This window comes from Piliocolobus tephrosceles, chromosome 14, assembly GCF_002776525.5.
Source record: "Piliocolobus tephrosceles isolate RC106 chromosome 14, ASM277652v3, whole genome shotgun sequence".
NCBI classification, from domain to species: domain Eukaryota; kingdom Metazoa; phylum Chordata; class Mammalia; order Primates; family Cercopithecidae; genus Piliocolobus; species Piliocolobus tephrosceles.
Genome location: NC_045447.1, coordinates 91,257,875 through 91,275,452, shown reverse-complemented (window position 1 = coordinate 91,275,452; position 17,578 = coordinate 91,257,875). Strand labels below are relative to the sequence as shown.

General features: G+C 36.5%; 1 protein-coding gene across 1 annotated transcript in view; it reads right to left on the bottom strand.

Moving 5' to 3' along the window:
• VPS13A (vacuolar protein sorting 13 homolog A) overlaps positions 1–17,578 on the bottom strand; it is a 235,165-nt gene that overhangs the window by 165,836 nt on the left and 51,751 nt on the right. Inside the window, exons 15-19 of the mRNA XM_026453057.1 lie at positions 17,310–17,442; positions 16,430–16,524; positions 15,670–15,812; positions 745–934; positions 550–664 (exon numbers count right to left, since the gene is read on the bottom strand). Coding sequence (XP_026308842.1) covers positions 550–664; positions 745–934; positions 15,670–15,812; positions 16,430–16,524; positions 17,310–17,442 — 676 coding nt within the window. The remainder of the gene's footprint in view (positions 1–549; positions 665–744; positions 935–15,669; positions 15,813–16,429; positions 16,525–17,309; positions 17,443–17,578) is intronic.

Below are 17,578 nucleotides of genomic sequence, written 5' to 3'. Positions count from 1 at the left end.
CATCACACACTGGGGCCTATCATGGGGAGGGGGGAGGAGGGAGGGATTGCACTGGGGAGTTATACCTGATATAAATGATGAATTGATGGGTGCTGACGAGTTGATGGGTGCAGCACACCAACATGGCACATGTATACATATGTAACAAACCTGCACGTTATGCACATGTACCCTAGAACTTAAAGTAAAATAAAAATAAAAAAAATAAAAAAAATAAAAAATAAATAAAATAAAATTGCTTAATAAAAAGAATAAAAGAAAGGAAAACGAGAGGCCAGTTTTTTGTCATAAATAGTGGTCCAAGTATCCTAAGCAAAATTCTGCAACTAACTTAAATGTGGTTACTAGGTATCAACTTTCTGAGTGTAAAAAATGATTATGGTTTTATCTGCCTTTAAACATAAAAGTACTAAATTAGTTTCTGTTAACTAAAACCAGTCTAGAAATATCATAAATTTAAAATAAACTTTACTAAAAATATTCTACCATAAATAAAAGTTTAATATAGGATACAGTATTTAATTCATCAACATTAATACTGGCATTTACCTGTTGCTGTCTTATTGCGAAATTCTTCTAGTTTTGTCAAAGTTGCTGAAGTGAGCTGTGCTAGATGTACCTCTTTTGGAGGTCTGAAGAATTCCACTATACTATTCACTGTCCTCTGTTAAAATAAACATCATTATCACAAACTCAAAGGAAACTAAATTATATTAAAACTTAATAATTTAAAAAAACACTTACTGCATCATATATGATTTCTAAAGGTTCAGCTTCTATGATACACCTCTGAGCAACAGTTTCATCTAATGGATTTATCTCAAATGTAATTTGGAAGAGTGACATTGCATCATCCAATGAAGACAGGAGGCGGGGTTTTTCTGAATTTTCTGGTAAGCCAGTAATATGAAATGAATCTATTTTAGTTTCAAATCTGCATTTAAAAAAAAAGAACAAACGTTAGTAATCAGTAAAACTGTAAAGGATTTTTACAATTGAAAATGATTTCAAATATTAATGAAGACAACCTCACTTTGCATTTCTGACTCCAGTCCATTCCCATCAAAGATATACAATGGTTCCTCTAAATTGACATAGATTAATTCACAAAGAATCCTATTTGTGTTGATTTTTATGTAAAAAACTTATAATAAGCTAAAATTAAAATGACAGTAAATCTACAATGCTTAATGTAAAACTGAAAAGTTTTGCACATATAACACAACTCCACACACATGTTTTATTCTAAAAATAAAAATAAACATTTAAAGGCCAGACATGTGGCTCACAGCCGTAATCCCAGCGTTTTGAGAGGTTGAAACAGGCAGATAACTTGAGGTCAAGAGTTCGAGACCAAACTGGCCAACGTGGTGAAACCCCGTCTCTACTAAAAATACAAAAGTTAGCCAGGCGTGGGGGCGTTCGCCTGTAGTCCCAGCTACTCAGGAGGCTGAGGCAGGAAAATCGCTTGAACCAGGGAGGTGGAGGTTACAGTGAGCCGAGGTCATGCCACTACCCTCCAGCCTGGGCAACAGAGTAAGACTCTGTCTCAAAAAAATAAAACAATAAAACAAACATTTAAAAACCAAGGATGAGGCAGGACTTCGAGAATGACTATGTGAGGAGCTCAGCAACTCTTCTCCCCAGCAAACCAAACAGGGAAAGAACAAGTGAAAATTATAAAATCTCTGGAAATCGATCTAAGGGCATACAGCAAACAGAAAAACTTTAATTCAAGAAAATCTCGGCTGGGCACGGTGGCTCACGCCTGTAATCTCAGCACTTTGGGAGGCCGAGGCAAGGGGATCACGAGGTCAAGAGATCGAGACCATCCTGGCCAACATGGTGTAACTCCGTCTCTACTAAAAATACAAAAATTAGCTGGGAGTGGTGGTGCATGCCTGTAATCCCCGCTACTCGGGAACCTGAGGCAGGAGAATCTCTTGAACTCAGGAGGCGGAGTGAGCCGAGACTATGCCACTGCACTCCAGCCTGGTGACAGAGTACACTCCATCTCAAAACAAACAAACAAACAAAAATCTGCTGAAACTTGATAAGAACAGGGAAAGCCTGTGGCATCTGAGCTATGATCATCTTCCACCTCTAACCCCCACACCACGTTACAGAAAATCTACATTAATATGGGTGCAGCTAAGAAGATATCGTTACATGGCATTCTCCTCTTTATGTCTGTCTTCAAATTGTCTTCTCTAGTATGTCTTATTTTCTGAGTCTGTGTCCAAATTTCTCTTTCCTTTGAAGAGCACACATCACTTAGTTAGAGCCAACACTAATACAGCATGAACTAATTTTAACTTGATTACATCTGCAAAGACTATTTCCAAATAAGGCTGTATTTGCAGGTACAGGGAATTAGAAACTGACATAATGTTTTGGATGACACAATTCTACCCACTACAGTAGGCAGACAAATGGAAAACTACATCTTCAACAATCAACAACAAACCAAGGAGGGGGGAAATCTAATTTCCACAGTTACCACATTATACCACTCAAAACATCAAGTTTTAAACAGAAAATGTACAAAGCATACGCAGAAAAGAGAAGACTAGACATTATGTTCACTAAGCCAACATGTTAAATAAGCTGTCTTACATTCAAAAACTAAAGAAAACCAGGAAAACAACATTTGAGCACAGAATATAAATCAACAGAAATTGTTACAAAGAACCAAATAGAAATTTTGAAGGTGGAAAGTACAACAGTCAATATGAAAAATTCACTACAGATGTTCCTTGATTTATAATGGGGTAATGTTCCAATATAATCATTGTAAGTTGAATATGTCATAAGTTTAAAATGCATTTGACACACCTAGCCTACCAAGCATCATAGCCTAGCCTACCCTACCTTAAATGTACTCAGAAAAGTTATATTAGCCTACAGTTGGGAAAAATCATCTAACACAGGCCTATTTTACAATAAAATGTTAAATAGCTTATGTAATTTATTCAGTACTGTATTGAAAAGTGAAAAACAAAGGTTGTATGGATACTCAAAGTAAGATGTCTACTAAATATGGATCACTTCTACACCATTCTAAAATAAAAAAATCGTAAGCTAAACAATCATGATTCGGGAATTATCTGCAGAGAGATTTAATAGAGGATGTAAGCAACCCAAAGAAAGAACCATCAAACTTGAATACAGGACAACTGAAATGATTGAGTCTGACGAGCATAAAGAATAATGAAGAACAATGAACAGTGCCTAAACTGGGAGACCATCAAGTGGAACAACATATACACTACGGGACTCTCCGAAGGACATGAGAAAAAGAAAAGACATTAAAAATACTGCGAGAAGTAATGGCCAGAAACTTCTCAAATTTGATAAAGAACACAAATTTATAAATCCAAGAAGCTCAAAGACCTCCAATTAGGATGAACTCAGAGACTCACACAGAGACATATTATAACCCAACTGTCAAAAGCCAAAAAAGGAAAACCTTGAAAGCAGTAAGAAAGAAGCAACTCATCACATATATCAGATACTTAATAGATTAACAGCTAATTTCTCCTCAGAAACTATGCAGTCCAAAAGGCAGCAAGATCATGTACTTAAAGTGCTAAATGAAAAAAAAATGTCAACCAAGAAATCTATATATCACAAAACTATCTTTCTAAAATGAAGGAAAAATGAACACATTTCCAGATGAACAAAAACTGAGTCTGTCATTAGTTGACCTGCCCTACGAGAAAGGCTAAAGGGAGTCCTAAAGCTGCAATGAGAGAATATTCGATAGTAATTTGATGCCATACAAATAAATAAAAAACTCTTGTAATGGTAACTACATAAGCCAAAAAAAAGCCAGTAATTGCATTTTTGGTTTTTAACTCTTCTTTTTAATTCCTCTATGATTTAAAGACAAACACATAAAAATAAATATAAACCTAGGCTAATGAATACACATATGTAAAACAGTAATTTGTGAAAATGGTAACATAAAGATGAAGGATGGAGCTGCATAAGAGTAGAGTTTTTATACACTATTTAAGTTAAGTTAGTGTCAATTCAAATTTGACTGTCTTAAATTCGGAAAGTTAATTGTAATCCCTACAGTAGCCCTGAACAAAATGACTAAAATATGTTTGGAAAAAGAAATGAGGAAGAAATAGAAATATATACTCAAAAAAATTAACAAACACTAAGAAGACAGTATTGAGGAACTGAAGGGACAGAAGGTATAAGACATACAATAAACAAATAGCAAAATAGCAGAACTTCTTGCCTACCAGTAAACACGTTAAATGTAAATGAAATTAAACTAATCAAAGGAAAGACAGAGACTGGCAGAATGGATGAAAAAAACATGATACAACAATACAGATGCTCCTCAACTTATGACTAATTATTTCCCAATAAACTCATCAAAATATTCCAAGTCAAAAATGTATTTAATATACCTAGCCTAAGTCAGGGACCATAGGCATACTGCTTAAAAGAGACACATTTTACATCCAAAGACACATACGGGTTGAAAGTGAAAGGATGAAAAAAGATATTGCATGTAACTCGTAACCAAAAGAGAGCTGGGTGGTTACACTAATATATAAAATAATCTTTAGCCAGGTATGGTGGCTCACACCTTTAATCCTAGCTACTAAAGAGGCTGTGGTGGGAAGATCACTTGAGCCCGGGAATTCAAGGCTGCAGTAAGGCTATGATTACACCATTGCACTCAAGCCTGGGTGGCAAAGCAAGACCCTGTATCTAAATTAATTAATTAACTTAAATATCTTTCAATAGAAAACTGTGACAAGAAAAAAAAGGTCATTATATTTTGATTAAGAGGCTCAATTCATCAAAGTCCCCAAAATATATGAATCACATCTTGACAGAATTAAAGGGAGAAATAGTTCACAATAACACTTAGAAATTTCAAGCTCCCACTTCCATTAAATGAGGAACATTTAGGCAGAGGAACAATCAAGTAATAGAGAACCCGAACAACATTGTAAGCCAACCACATGTAACAGACAAATATGGACTACTCTACCCAACAACAGCAAGATACATTCTTCTCAAGTGCAAGCACATGGAACATTCTCCAGGACAGACCAAACATTAGGTCACAAAACAAATCACAGTAAGTTTAATAAGAAAATACACCAAGCATCTTCTCCAACCATAATGGAATCAAATTAGAACTCAACAGAGAAAAACTGAAACATTCACAATTATGTGGAAATTAAACACTCTTAAAGAAGGAACAGGTTAAAAAAAAAAAAAAAAACCACAAGAGAAATCAGAAAATATGCTGAAATGGATGCAAATCAAACACAATATTACAAAACATACAAGATGTATCCAAAGCAGTTTTCATAAGGAAATTTTTGTCTGCAAATGCCTACATTAAAAAAGAAAGACTATCAAACCAATAACCTCACTTTACACTTTGAAGAACTACAAACAGCAGGGGGATGTGCCCAAGATGGCCGAATAGGAACAACTCCAGTCTCCAGCTCCCAGTGTGAGCAACACAGAAGACGGGTGATTTTTGCATTTTCAACTGAGGTACCGGGTTCATCTCACTGCAGCGTGTCGTGTCAGACAGTTGGCGCTGGTCCAAGGGTGCAGCCCAACCAGTGAGAGCTGAAGCGGGGGAGGCACCGCCTCACCTGGGAAGCGCAAGGGGGAAGGGAACTGGGAATCCCTTTTCCTAGCCAAAGGAAACTGAGAGACACAACACCTGGAAAATCCCACCCTAATACCACGCTTTACCAAGGGTCTTAGCAAACGGCACACCAGGAGATTATATCCCACACCTGGCCCAGAGGGTCCCACGCCCACGGAGCCAACCTCATTGCCAGAACAGCAGTCTGAGATCTAACTGCAAGGTGGCAGCGAGGCTGGGGGAGGGGCGCCCACCATTGCTGAGGCTTAAGTAGGTAAACAAAGCCCCCTGGGAAGCTCGAATTGGGAGCTCCTTGAGACCATACCTCAAGGAGGCTGGCCTGCCTCTATAGACTCCTCCTCTGGGTACAGGTCATAGCTAAACAAAAAACAGTAGAAACCTCCGCAGAGGTAAATGCCCCTGTCTGACAGCTTTGAAGACAGCAGTGGATCTCCTAGCATGGAGGTTGAGATACGAGAACGGACAGACTGATCTAACACGGAGGTTGAGATACGAGAATGGACAGACTGCCTACTCAAGTGGGTCCCTGACCCCTGAGTAGCCTAACTGGGAGACATCCCCCACTAGGTGCAGACCGACACCTCACACCTCATACGGGGGGTACACCCCTGAGATGAAGCTTCCAGAGCAAGAATCAGACAGCAACACTCGCTGTTCAGCAATATTCTATCTTCTGCAGCCTCTGCTGCTGATACCCAGGCAAACAGGGCCTGGAGTGGACCTCAAGCAAACTCCAACAGACCTGCAGCTGAGAGTCCTGATTGTTAAAAAGAAAACTAACAAACAGAAAGGACACCCACACCAAAACCCCATCAGTACGTCAACATCATCAAAGACCAAAGGCAGATAAAACCACAAAGATGGGGAAAAAGCAGTGCAGAAAAGCTGGAAATTCAAAAAATCAGAGCGCATCTCCCCCTCCAAAGGAACGCAGCTCATCGCCAGCAACAGAACAAAGCTGGACGGGGAATGACTTTGACAGGCTGAGAGAAAAACGCTTCAGTCGATCAAACTTTTCAGAGCTAAAGAGACAAAGAAGGCCATTACATAATGGTAAAGGGATCAATTCATCAGGAAGAGCTAACTATCCTAAATATATATGCACCCAATACAGGAGCACCCGGATTCATAAAGCAAGTCCTTAGAGACTTACAAAGAGACTTAGACTCCCCTAGAATAATAATGGGAGACTTTAACACCCCATTGTCAACATTAGACAGACCAATGAGACAGAAAGTCAACAAGGATATCCAGGAATTGAACTCATCTCTGCACCAAGCGGACCTAATAGACATCTACAGAACTCTCCACCCCAAATCAACAGAATATACATTCTTCTCAGCACCACATCGAACTTATCCCAGTTACTGAGGAGTAAAGTACTCCTCAGCAAATGTACAAGAACAGAAATTATAACAAACTGTCTCTCAGACCACAGTGCAATCAAACTAGAACTCGGGACTAAGAAACTCAATCAAAACCACTCAACTACATGGAAACTGAACAACCTGCTCCTGAATAACTACTGGGTATATAATGAAATGAAGGCAGAAATAAAGATGTTCTTTGAAACCAATGGGAACAAAGATACAACATACCAGAATCTCTGGGACACATTGAAAGCAGTGTATAGAGGGAAATTTATAGCACTAAATGCCCACAAGAGAAAGCTGGAAAGATCTAAAATTGACACCCTAACATCGCAATTAAAAGAACTAAAGAAGCAAGAGTAAACACATTCAAAAGCTAGCAGAAGGCAAGAAATAACTAAGATCACAGCAGAACTGAAGGAGATACAGACACAAAAAACGCTCCAAAAAAAAATCAATGAATCCAGGAGCCGGTTTTTTTAAAAGATCAACAAAATTGATAGACCACTAGCAAGACTAATAAAGAAGAAAAGAGAGAAGAAGCAAACAGACACAATAAAAATGATAAAGGGGATATCACCACCAACCCCACAGAAATACAAACTTATGAGAATACTATAAACATCTCTACGCAAATAAACTAGAAAACCTAGAAGAAATGGATAATTTCCTGGACACTTACACTCTCCCAAGACTAAACCAGGAAGAAGCTGAATCCCTGAATAGACCAATAGCAGCCTCTGAAATTGAGGCAACAATTAATAGCCTACCAACCAAAAAAACTCCAGGACCAGACAGATTCACAGCCAAATTCTACCAGAGGTACAAGGAGGAGTTGGTACCATTCCTTCTGAAACTGTTCCAATCAATAGAAAAAGAGGGAATCCTCCCTAACTCATTTTATGAGGCCAACATCATCCTGATACCAAAGCCTGGCAGAGATACAACAAAAAAAGAGAATTTTAGACCAATATCTCTGATGAACATCGATGCAAAAATCCTCAATAAAATACTGGTAAACCGAATCCAGCAGCACATCAAAAAGCTTATCCACCATGATCAAGTGGGCTTCATTCCTGGGATGCAAGGCTGGTTCAACATACGCAAATCAATAAATGTAATCCAGCATATAAACAGAACCAAAGACAAGAACCACATGATTATGTCAATAGATGCAGAAAAGGCCTTTGACAAAATTCAATAGCCCTTCATGCTAAAAACTCTCAATAAATTCGGTATTGATGGAACGTATCTCAAAATAATAAGAGCTATTTATGACAAACCCACAGCCGATATCATACTGAATGGGCAAAAACTGGAAGCATTCCCTTTGAAAACTGGCACAAGACAGGGATGCCCTCTCTCACCACTACTATTCAACATAGTGTTGGAAGTTCTGGCTAGGGCAATCAGGCAAGAGAAAGAAATCAAGGGTATCCAGTTAGGAAAAGAAGAAGTCAAATTGTCCCTGTTTGCAGATGACATGATTATATATTTAGAAAACCCCAGTGTCTCAGCCCAAAATCTTCTTAAGCTGATTAGCAACTTCAGCAAAGTCTCACGATACAAAATCAATGTGCAAAAATCACAAGCATTCTTATATACCAGTAATAGACAAACAGAGAGCCAAATCATGAATGAACTCCCATTCACAATGGCTTCAAAGAGAATAAAATACCTAGGAATCCAACTTACAAGGGATGTAAAGGACCTCTTCAAGGACAACTACAAACCACTGCTCAGTGAAATAAAAGAGGACACAAACAAATGGAAGAACATACCATGCTCATGGATAGGAAGAATCAATATCGTGAAAATGGCCATACTGCCCAAAGTAATTTATAGATTCAATGCCATCCTCATCAAGCTACCAATGACTTTCTTCACAGAATTGGAAAAAAACTGCTTTAAAGTTCATATGGAACCAAAAAAGAGCCTGCATTGCCAAGACAATCCCTAGGCCAAAAGAGCAAAGCTGGAGGCATCACACTACCTGACTTCAAACTATACTACAAGGCTACAGTAACCAAAACAGCATGGTACTGGTACCAAAACGGAGATATAGACCAATGGAATAGAACACAGCCCTCAGAAATAATACCACACATCTACAGCCATCTGATCTTTGACAAACCTGACAAAAACAAGAAATGGGGAAAGGATTCCATATTTAATAAATGGTGCTGGGAAAATTGGCTAGCCATAGGTAGAAAGCTGAAACTGGATCCTTTCCTTACTCCTTACACAAAAATTAACTCAAGATGGATTAGAGACTTAAATGTTAGACCTAAAACCATAAAAACCCTAGAAGAAAACCTAGGTAATACCATTCAGGACATAGGCATGGGCAAGGACTTCACGTCTAAAACACCAAAAGCAACGGCAACAAAAGCCAAAATTCACAAATGGGATCTAATTAAACTAAAGAGCTTCTGCACAGCAAAAGAAACTACCATCAGAGTGAACAGGCCACCTACAGAATGGGAGAAAATTTTTGCAATCTACTCATCTGACAAAGGGCTAATATCCAGAACCTATAAAAAACTCAATCAAATTTACAAGAAAACAACAAACAACCCCATCAAAAAGTGGGCAAAGGATATGAACAGACACTTCTCAAAAGAAGACATTCATACAGCCAACAGACACATGAAAAAATGCTTATCATCACTCACCATCAGAGAAATGCAAATCAAAACCACAATGAGATATCATCTCACACCTGTTAGAATGGCAATCATTAAAAAATCAGGAAACAACAGGTGCTGGAGAGGATGTGGAGAAATAGGAACACTTTTACACTGTTAGTGGGACTGTAAACTAGTTCAACCATTGTGGAAAACAGTGTGGTGATTCCTCAAGGATCTAGAACTAGAAATACCATTTGATCCAGCCATCCCATTACTGGGTATATACCCAAAGGATTATCAGTCATGCTGCTATAAAGACACATGCACACGTATGTTTATTGCGGCACTATCCACAATAGCAAAGACTTGGAATCAACCCAAATGTCTATCAGTGACAGACTGGATTAAGAAAATGTGGCACATATACACCATGGAATACTATGCAGCCATAAAAAAGGATGAGTTCGTGTCCTTTGTAGGGACATGGATGCAGCTGGAAATCATCATTCTCAGCAAACTATCGCAAGAACAGAAAACCAAATACCACATGTTCTCACTCATAGGTGGGAATTGAACAATGAGATCACTTGGACACAGGAAGGGGAACATCACACACTGGGTCCTGTTGTGGGGAGGGGGAAGGGAGGAGGGATAGCATTAGTAGATCTACCTAATGTAAATGATGAGTTAATGGGTGCAGCACACCAACATGGCTCATGTATACATATGTAACAAACCTGCACGTTGTGCACATGTACCCTAGAACTTAAAGTATAATAAAAAAAAAGAACTACAGAGAGAAGAGCATATTACACCCAAAGCTCCCAGTATGAATAAAATAATACATATCAGAGTGGAGACAAATGAAATAGATAAAACAAAAACACCAGAGAGAATGAAAAAAATCAAAGTTGCCACTTTGAAAAGGACAACGTACTTAACAAACCTTTACCTAAAATAGGAAAAAAAAAAAAACACTAAAGATACAAATATCTATAACTAGAAATGAAAGTGGAGGCATTATGACACACCATAGAGGAATAAAAAGTACTACAAACAAGTACTGCAATAAAATAGTACCAGCAAAACAAAGAAATGAACAAATTCCTAGAAATATACAAATTACAAAAACTGCCTTAAGAAGAAATAGAAAATCAGATAACTAATAGGAAGCAAAACCTTTCTATAACCTTAAAAACCTATAGTAAAATTAGTATAACTTACAGATCCTACTTATAAACCTATAAACTATCAGTAAAACTTTACAATAAACTTTAGTATAGTAAAACTTACTATAACCTTTTAAACTTTCTTATAGTAAAACCTATAACTAGTTAGGAGTAAATCAGTAATCAAAAACTCTCAACAAAGAAGAATTCAGCTGACACGGTTTGGCTGTGTCCCCACCCAAATCTCATCTTGAATTTTAGCTCCCATAATTTCCCCATGTCATGGGAGAGATCTGATGGGAGGCAACTGAATCAAGAGGGTAGGTCGTTCTGGTGCTGTTCTCATGATAGTGAGTAAGTCTCACGAGGTGTGATGGTTTTATAAAGGGAGCTCCCCTGCACAAGCTCTCTCTTGCCTGCCTCCACGTAAGACATGACTTTGCTCCTCATTTGCCTTCTGCCATGACTGTGAGGCTGCCCCAGCCATACCGAACTATGAGTCAATTAAACCTCTCTCCTTTATAAATTACCCAGTCTCAGATATCTCTTTATTAGGAGCATGAGAACAGACTAATACAAGGACAAAATGGCTTCATTTTGTGAAGTGAATTCTACAAAATATTTAAAGATTTATAACAATCCTTCTGAAACTCTTTATAAAAACAGAAAAAGCATCTATTTAGCATTTATTTAAATGGAAAGATATCCCATGTTCACAGAAGACTTAATATTGTTATTATGGCAAGACTACCAAAAGCAATCTACATACTGAATGCAATCGCTATCAAATTTCAAAGAGACACTTTCCAGAAATGGAAAAGTGAATCCTCAAATTCATACGCTCTTGCAAGCAACCCTTAAACAGCTAAAACATTCTTGAAAGAGTAGAACAAAATAGGGAAGACACTTCCCAATTTCAAAACTTACTAAAAATCTGCAGTAATCAAAACAGTACAATATTGGTATAATGATAATCACAGTGAAAGTCTAGAATAAAAATGAGATAGAATTGAAGTCCAAAAATAAAGTCATACATCTATGGCTAATTGATTTTCAACAATGGTACCAGGAGTGTTCACTGAGGAAAGAATAGTGTCTTCAACAAGTGTGAGGGGACACCGGGATATCCACATGCAAATGAAATGAGTTGTACCGATGCCTTATGCCGTTTACAAAAATTAACTCGACACAGGTCATAAACTTATATGTAAGAGACAGAAGTATAAAACTCTTAGAAGAAAATATTGGAGTAGACTTTCACAACCTTGGCTTAGGTGAACCTTCTGAGATAAGACATCAAAAGTGTGAACAACAAAATACAAAGCCAGATAAAGTGAGCTTCAAAAGTAAAAACTTTTGTACATCAAAGGACAGTGTCAATGAAGTGGAACAACAAAATAAAGAATAGAAGGAAATACTTGCAATCATGTACCTGGTGAAGGTTTAGTATCCAGAATACAAAAGAATTCTTACAACTCAACAACAAATGAAAAACATTTAAAAATAGACCCAATGAACTTACACAAAGGGCCAATATCCACATGAAAAGATGCTCAACATCATAGGTCATTAAAGAAATCAAAATCAAAACCACAATATGATACTATACTTAACACCCATAAGGATGGCTATACTTTAAAATAAAAATAAAAATAAAAAATAAAAAACAGAAAATAACAAATGTTGGGAATGCTTTGGAAAACTATGAATCCATGTACATTGCTGGTGTTATTGTAAAATGATGCAGACCACACCTAACTCACATCTAACATCATAATGGTGAAAGGATGAACACTTCCTTCTAAGAACAGAAACAACAAGAGAAGCCCACTCTCATCATTTCTATTTAAAATACTACTGGAGGTTCTAGCCAGGGCAATTAGGCAAGAAAACAAAAGAAAGGGCATCCACATTGGAATGGAAGAAGTAAAACTATATTTGCAGATTATATGAACATGTATATAAAAAATCCTAAGGAATCAACTAAAAAAAACTCGTGAAACTAATGAAACAAGTTCATCAAGGTTGCAGGGTACAAATGCAGTATACAAAACTCAATTGTATGTCTATACACATATAATAATCCAAAATGAAATTAAGGAAACAATTCTTTTATAATACTATCAAAAACAATAAAATACTTGCAAATAAATTTAACATAAGAGGTGTACTGTATCTGAAAGCTACAAAACATTGTTCAAATTTTTAAAATATCTAAATAAATGAAAAGACATCCAATGTGCATGGATTGGAAGACTTAATATTGTTTAGATGAGTAGTTGAATAATTTGTGCTCAATAATTTGTTCAGTACATCCAAAATTGATCCACAAAATTCAATGCAATCTTTATCAAATCTAAGCTTACATTTTTGCAGAAATGGACAACAATCTTAAAATTTATACAGAAGTTTAAGGAAATCAGGACAGCTAAAACGAAAAAAACTGGAAGTCATACTTCCTGATTACAAGTTCTACTATAAAGCCACCATAATTAAGACAACAGGGTACTGACATAAGGCTAGACATATAGATCAATGGGATTAGAATTAAGAGTCTAGAAATAAATCCTCACATTTATGATCAACTCATAAATTGTGACAAGGCTGCCAAGATCATTCAATGGTGAAAGAATAGTTTTTTCAACAAATGGTGCTAGGACAACTGAATAATCTCATGAAAAGGAATGAAGCCGAACCCCCCCACCTCACACCATCCAATAACATTAACTCAAAATGGATCATAACCCTACATTTGAGAGGAAATAGTATAAAATTCTTACAAGAATATATAGGAGTATATATTTGTACCACTGGAGTAGGCAAAGATTTCTGAGGTATAATGAAAAGCATGTATAAAAAAAGAAAATATAAATTTGACTTCACCATTAAGAAAAATAAAAAGAAAACAGTGGGAGAAAATAACTGAAAATTCTTTAATAAGAGATTTGTATCAAGAATATATAAAGAACTCTTGCAACTCAATAATAAAAAGACAACCCAATATAAAATAGGAAAATAAATTTAATAGACATTTCTCCAAAGAAGACATGCACATGAAGTGGCCAATAAGCACACACACACAAAAGCTCAAAATCCTCAGCCATCAGGAAAAAGGAAATCAAAACCACAGTGAGATACCATTTCATACTCACTAGAACAGCTGTAATCAAAAGAACAGATAATAACAAATACTGATGAAGATATGAAGAAATTGGAAACATCATACACTGTTCATGGAAATGTAAAATGGTGAGGCTGCTTTGGGAAACAGTCTCGAAGTTCCTCAAAAGGTTAAACAGAATTAGCATATGAGACAGCAATTCCACCCCAGGTATACACCCAAGAAATTTAAAACCCACCTCCAAAGAAAATATTACTCATGAGTAGCTGCAATACTCAGAATAGCCAAAAAGAAGGAACAATCTAAATATCCTCAACTGTTAAAACGATAAACACAATGTGACGTATCCATAATAGAGATTACTAGGCAACAAAAACAATGTACTAATTCACGCTACAACAGGATGAACCTTGAAAACATCATGCTAAGTGAAAAAATGAAACAGAAAAGACCACATATGTATGACTACATTCATATGAATTGTCCAAAATGGACAAATCCTTTCAAATAGAAAGTAAATTAGTTGTTGCCAGGGGCTGGGTAAGGGGGCACTTGGGAGTGACTGCTAATGGTTACAGGGTTTCTTTGGGAGTTGTTAAAATATTCTGGAATGAGCCAGGCTCGCACCTGTAATTCCAGCACTTCAGGAGGCTGAGGCTGGTGAACTGCTTTGAGCCAACAAGCTCTAGACCAGCCTGGACAACATGGTGAAACCCCATCTCTACAAAAATTCCAAAAATTAGCAAGGTGTTGGTGGCTCATGCCTGTAGTCACGGCTACTCAGGAGGCTGAAGCTGGAGATTAGCCTGAGCCCAGGAAGCAGAGATTGCAGTGAGCCAAGATCTTGACACCATACTCCAGCCTGGGCAACAGAGTGAAACCCTGTCTCAAAATAAATAAATAAATAAAAGTTCTGGAATTAGACAGTAGTTGATATGGTTTGGCTCTGTGTACCCACCCAAATCTCACCTTGAATTATACTCCTATAATTCCCATGTGTTGTGGGAGGGACCTGGTGGGAGGTAATCTGAATCATGGGGGTGGCTTCCCCATACTGTTCTCATGGTAGTGAATAAGTCTCATGAGATCTGATGGTTTTAGCAGGGGTTTCCGCTTTTGCATCTTCCTCATGTTCTCTTGCCGCCACCATGGAAGAGGTGCCTTTCACCTCCTGCCATGATTCTGAGGCCTCCCCAGCCATGTGGAGCTGGTGGCCCAATTAAACCTCTTTTTCTTCCCAGTCTTGGGTAAGTCTTCATTAGCAGCACGAAAATGGACTAATACAGTGGTGGTGGTTGTGCAACTTTGTAAATACACCAATGTGAAATTACTATATAATACAGTTGTTAAAAAGCAATGAATCATATGCTTTAAATGAATTGTAGGGTATGTGAATTACATCTCAAAGTTATTTAAAAAAAATAAAACTAAACACTCTCAGATAAAAACCACATTGTTAATACTGTTTCTTTTTGTGTAGTGTAGTTGCTGATCATTTTTGTATTATTGTTTAAAGATGCCCTGTGTTTCACTGGAATGTGGTTTTCTACTGAACATGTATTATTTTAACAATTAAAAAAAAAACCCTAAGTTTCCTGAAACCACAAAAGGATATATTAAACTATAGTGCTCTTTACAAAAGGCTAGGATTGTGACCTAATGTCTAAGAACACAGTGAAGTTTTTTCATATATGATAAAAGAAAATAAATCAATACTTACTTTACTGCTTGCGCTCCTGGTCTTTGCACAATTAAGGTGCTAAATTCTTCTATTACAATATCTATCAGCTCAGGTTTTTGATGATTTTCTCTTAGAACAACAGACATACTTTTCAAGTGGACAAAAAACTTCAAGGCTTCAAACTAAGGTATATTCAAAAGAATAAAATGAAAACATATATATATATATAAACACAACAAATAATCTTATTCTTATAGTACATTCATTTCAAAAACCACCAAATATTTTAAGAGCATTTTATCTCTTTAAGAATCATCACAATAATACCAAAAAAAGAGACAATATTTATCCCTACCTTAGAAATTAAAATAAATGCAATTATAGACCCAGAAAAAAGATTACAGAACAAGTCAGTAACATGTATTTTCGAAAGGATTAAAAAAAGACATATGTAACATTAAATTCCAAAGCATAAGGTCAGGCGCAGTGGTTCACGCCTATAATCCCAGCATTTTCGGAAGTCGAGGCAGGCGGATTGCTTGAGCTCAGAAGCTGAAAACCAGCCTGAGCAACATGGCAAAACCCTATCTCAATAAAAAAAAAAAAAAAATTAGCCAGCATGATGGCGCATGCCTGTGACTCCAGTTATTCAAGAGGCTGAGGTGGGAGGATTGCTTAAGGCCAGGTTAAGGCTGGCAGCAGAGATCATATCACTGCAGTCCAGCCTGGGCAACAGAGTGACACCCTGTCTCTAAATAAATAAACAAATTCTAAGGTATAAGGCAAGAAAACATCTTACTGTTTTTGGCAAAGTTGGATCAACTGCTGTTTCACTATAGCCAATTGCTTCATAGAGTAAAGCTTTTTCTTCAGGTGTCAACATTTCTTCAAGAACTACAAATTATAAAGAAGTGCTTTATGTTCTTAAATAAAAACAATAAAATTAACACAATTTATCCGCCTTTAATAAACAGAATGTGAAATTTACTTTCTTGAACGCTCTTAAGAAATTATAAACACTGAATGTTTGAATGGGGCTGGCAATTGTACAAGTAATTATCCAAAATATAAACTGCTAAATATGTAAGTTCAGCAACATTAATTTATGATATTTCTATTAAGCAAGAGCTCAAAAATGGCTAACTATATTAGACAATTAATAGCACTGTGCTAATCAACACATTTAGTATAAAAAGTAGGTAGTATTAATATTGTAATTTCCTCCCATGTTATAGATGATAAAACTGAGGTTTAGTGCACTTAAATAACGTGCCAGAGACACACTGCTAATAAGTGATAGATCTAAACATATACCTAAGTCTCTAAACCTCCAAAGCTACGCTCTTAAGCTGTTGGTTAAAAATCAAAAATCTTTCCAAGAAACAACTTCAATAAAAATTTAAAATGGAGACCACTTTGGAATTCTTATTTATTTACTACTGTGCTATATGCATTCACTAAATCTCTGGGCATAAAGCTCTTTTGTAAGCACTAGTAAGATTTTTTTAATTATTTTTTATTTTTAAACTAATACACATTTTCAATGTTTTTATAGTTTTATTTGTAATAACTTTATATATAATTACATAAATATACTTCAATGTCAATTTAATTAGGCAAAAATGGCAAAACTTTATTTTGACACCCAGTGATTATGCTGTAAAATGAAATGGACATACTTCCAGGTTTAACATCTGGTTGCTGTTCATTAGTATTTTGTTCTGACCAAGACCATAGCCAGCTAAACCACCCTTTATTATCCTCTGGATCTTTTACTCCTTCTTTGTAAATTTTGTATCCAGCTTTCTTTACCTAAAATGAACAAATTTTCAAATAAATGACGTATTATCCTTTAGCAACTGAAATAAATATAAGCAAGACATTCTGAGAACTTATCTTCTTGAGCAAAACGAATGTAAACAATATACACATTAACAACAGAACACAG